Source organism: Centruroides sculpturatus, unplaced genomic scaffold, assembly GCF_000671375.1.
Source record: "Centruroides sculpturatus isolate CEXI.00-Female unplaced genomic scaffold, Cexi_2.0 scaffold108, whole genome shotgun sequence".
In the NCBI taxonomy this organism is placed as follows: domain Eukaryota; kingdom Metazoa; phylum Arthropoda; class Arachnida; order Scorpiones; family Buthidae; genus Centruroides; species Centruroides sculpturatus.
The window spans coordinates 345,494-347,786 of NW_019384344.1; the positions used below are offsets into that span (position 1 = coordinate 345,494).

The 2,293-nt window shown below is 24.3% G+C and overlaps 1 protein-coding gene across 1 annotated transcript in view; it reads right to left on the minus strand.

Annotated features, from left to right (window-relative positions):
- Window positions 1-817, minus strand: part of LOC111635083 — a 6,123-nt gene extending 5,306 nt beyond the window's left edge. The window contains exon 1 of the mRNA XM_023379943.1: window positions 437-817. Coding sequence (XP_023235711.1) covers window positions 437-586 — 150 coding nt within the window. The 5' untranslated portion in view covers window positions 587-817. The remainder of the gene's footprint in view (window positions 1-436) is intronic.
- Between the last annotated feature and the right edge of the window lie 1,476 nt (window positions 818-2,293).

The following is a 2,293-nucleotide window of genomic DNA, read 5'->3' on the forward strand; positions in this document are numbered from 1 at the left end:
TAAAATAAAAATAATTCTTAAAATTAATTATATTTTCTCAAAAATAACTTTTCATTTGCCAATAGATGTATTGGGAAAGAAGGTGCACACTTTTTAAGTGAAATATTTATTAAATTGTTTTTTAAGACTTTTCAAAGTAAAATGATTTTAATTTAAGCTTTTCGATTCATATTATATAAAATTATATTATGAATAAAGTTTTAATATGAATTGCGGCTGGTACCATTTATTATTAGATAAAATATTACTATTAAAAAACATAAGATATTTAATGTAAAATCTCAATTCTATATTATTTATTATTCGAATGAATATTTTGAAAGTCAATGTTAATGCAGAAATACGTCTAAAATTAATTTAAATAATTCATTTTCTTTCTGTTTTTCTTAACATATTTACATTATAAATTCGAAAATATGAATGCAACAAGACTTACTTTACCATATATCAAAGTCACTTTCTTTTGTACAGAAATTTTCTGTCCTCTTTTTATAATTTTCAAAACATGCATCAGGTTAGGTAGTTGTTTATTGTTTATAAATGGAATCGTGACATTTTTACACACAAGGTCATTCTTATCAGTCATTTTTATTTCTCGAAATTCATGATGTGGACATAAAAAAAAAGGAAAATTTTTTGAAAGAAACTTTTTATATACGTTTGAAGATTCATAGCAATCTTATCTAAAGTAGGTTAAAGTTCTGAAAATTTTTATAAGATCTATTAAAGAAGGTCTCTTATTTTATTACACTTTTTCTCGTCTTATTTTACTTCTTCCAAGTATGGCATTTTATAAACAAATGATCTATCAACTTTGCAAAGTTCATATGCAGTTGTTTTTGTTGTTACGTAGGCAATTTTCCTTTTACAATATGCATTTAGCATATTTTTCTTTCTTTTCTTCTTCTTGTCACGATTGTTTTGGACAAAAATAAATCACATTACTTTGTATTAAAATTACCGTTATTTAATTAAACATAGTCTTATAAATATTCTCGTACTGTAGTACAGCTATATTTTATAAATATTTATGAAGTCATTTTAAAAAGTTGTCTTGAAAATACCCGAATTTTAGACTGTTTTACTAACATATTCTGCTGATGATATACTATATATTGTATAATATAATGTAAAATTAGTTTTATTTTAGATTAAAATATTTGCTATCTTTTTTATTGACTATTTTTTTTATAAATTTTATCTTCTTATGATCTATTATTATGATGTAGAACGACAGCGGATTATGCTGTAAGTAAACTGAACACTTTCTAAGGCCTTAAGCTTAATGATAATTGTATATTAAATTCCGTTTATAAATATTAAATGGAATATTTAAAGAGCTCTGAAATTAGTCGGTGCTTAAGGCCTTCAGATGTGTTAATTCGACACTAATCTGGAACATGTTTTATCAAAGAGAACTGTGAATAAATTATAATGAATATAAGTTATGTATATAGAGAATTCGATAAAGATATAGACATATAGTGCATCATGTTATAACATATTTATCAAAATGGCATATTTAATAAGTAGGGTATAATGAGAAAAGCGTTGTAAATTAACATAAGTTAATCTCTTTTTTGGATTTGCAGGGATATAGTTTGTCATCCCTCAAAAATCGCGAAATATCAGTTGGAAAAGACAGTTTAGAAAGTTTAAATTTTAATTATAAGTTTCAGTTATACATAGCTAGTTAATATCGAAAAATTCCAGATAGAGGGAAAATATTTTTCGACTTCACCGCACACATATATAACATTCGAAATTTTAGAACAATTTATGTAAAGATGGCATATTTTTTCTCAGTATTCGCTTAATCTTGGTCAACACTTTTCTCTTGCCAAATAAATTTTCTCACGTTCACAATTTTGTCTAATCTACAGATGCCTTTTATCGGGTGACATTTTTTCTAAATATTCAGTTTTTTTATATCTCTTTCCCTTCTCAACATTGATTTCTTCTATAAAGAGAGGTTATAACTTATGTAAAATGCACTTAAGAAATGAAACATAAAAAGTTTTCATATTATTATTATATTATATTTCTAACACATTTTCCTCCGAATAATCCTTGAAATTGCAAATGGTTTGTGACTTATTAAAAATTCTTGTATAAAGCACAATTCTTATCGATTCTATTTATGTATTAAAAAGTAATTTACTCTTTCTTTTCTTTGACAGTAAATTCTTGTTAAATATGTTTAATTCTGTAGTACACAAGTAAAATAAATACTTATAATTAGCAGTAAAAGTTTTCTTAAAAGAATCTTGTATTGAGTAAAAGACATCTGGTT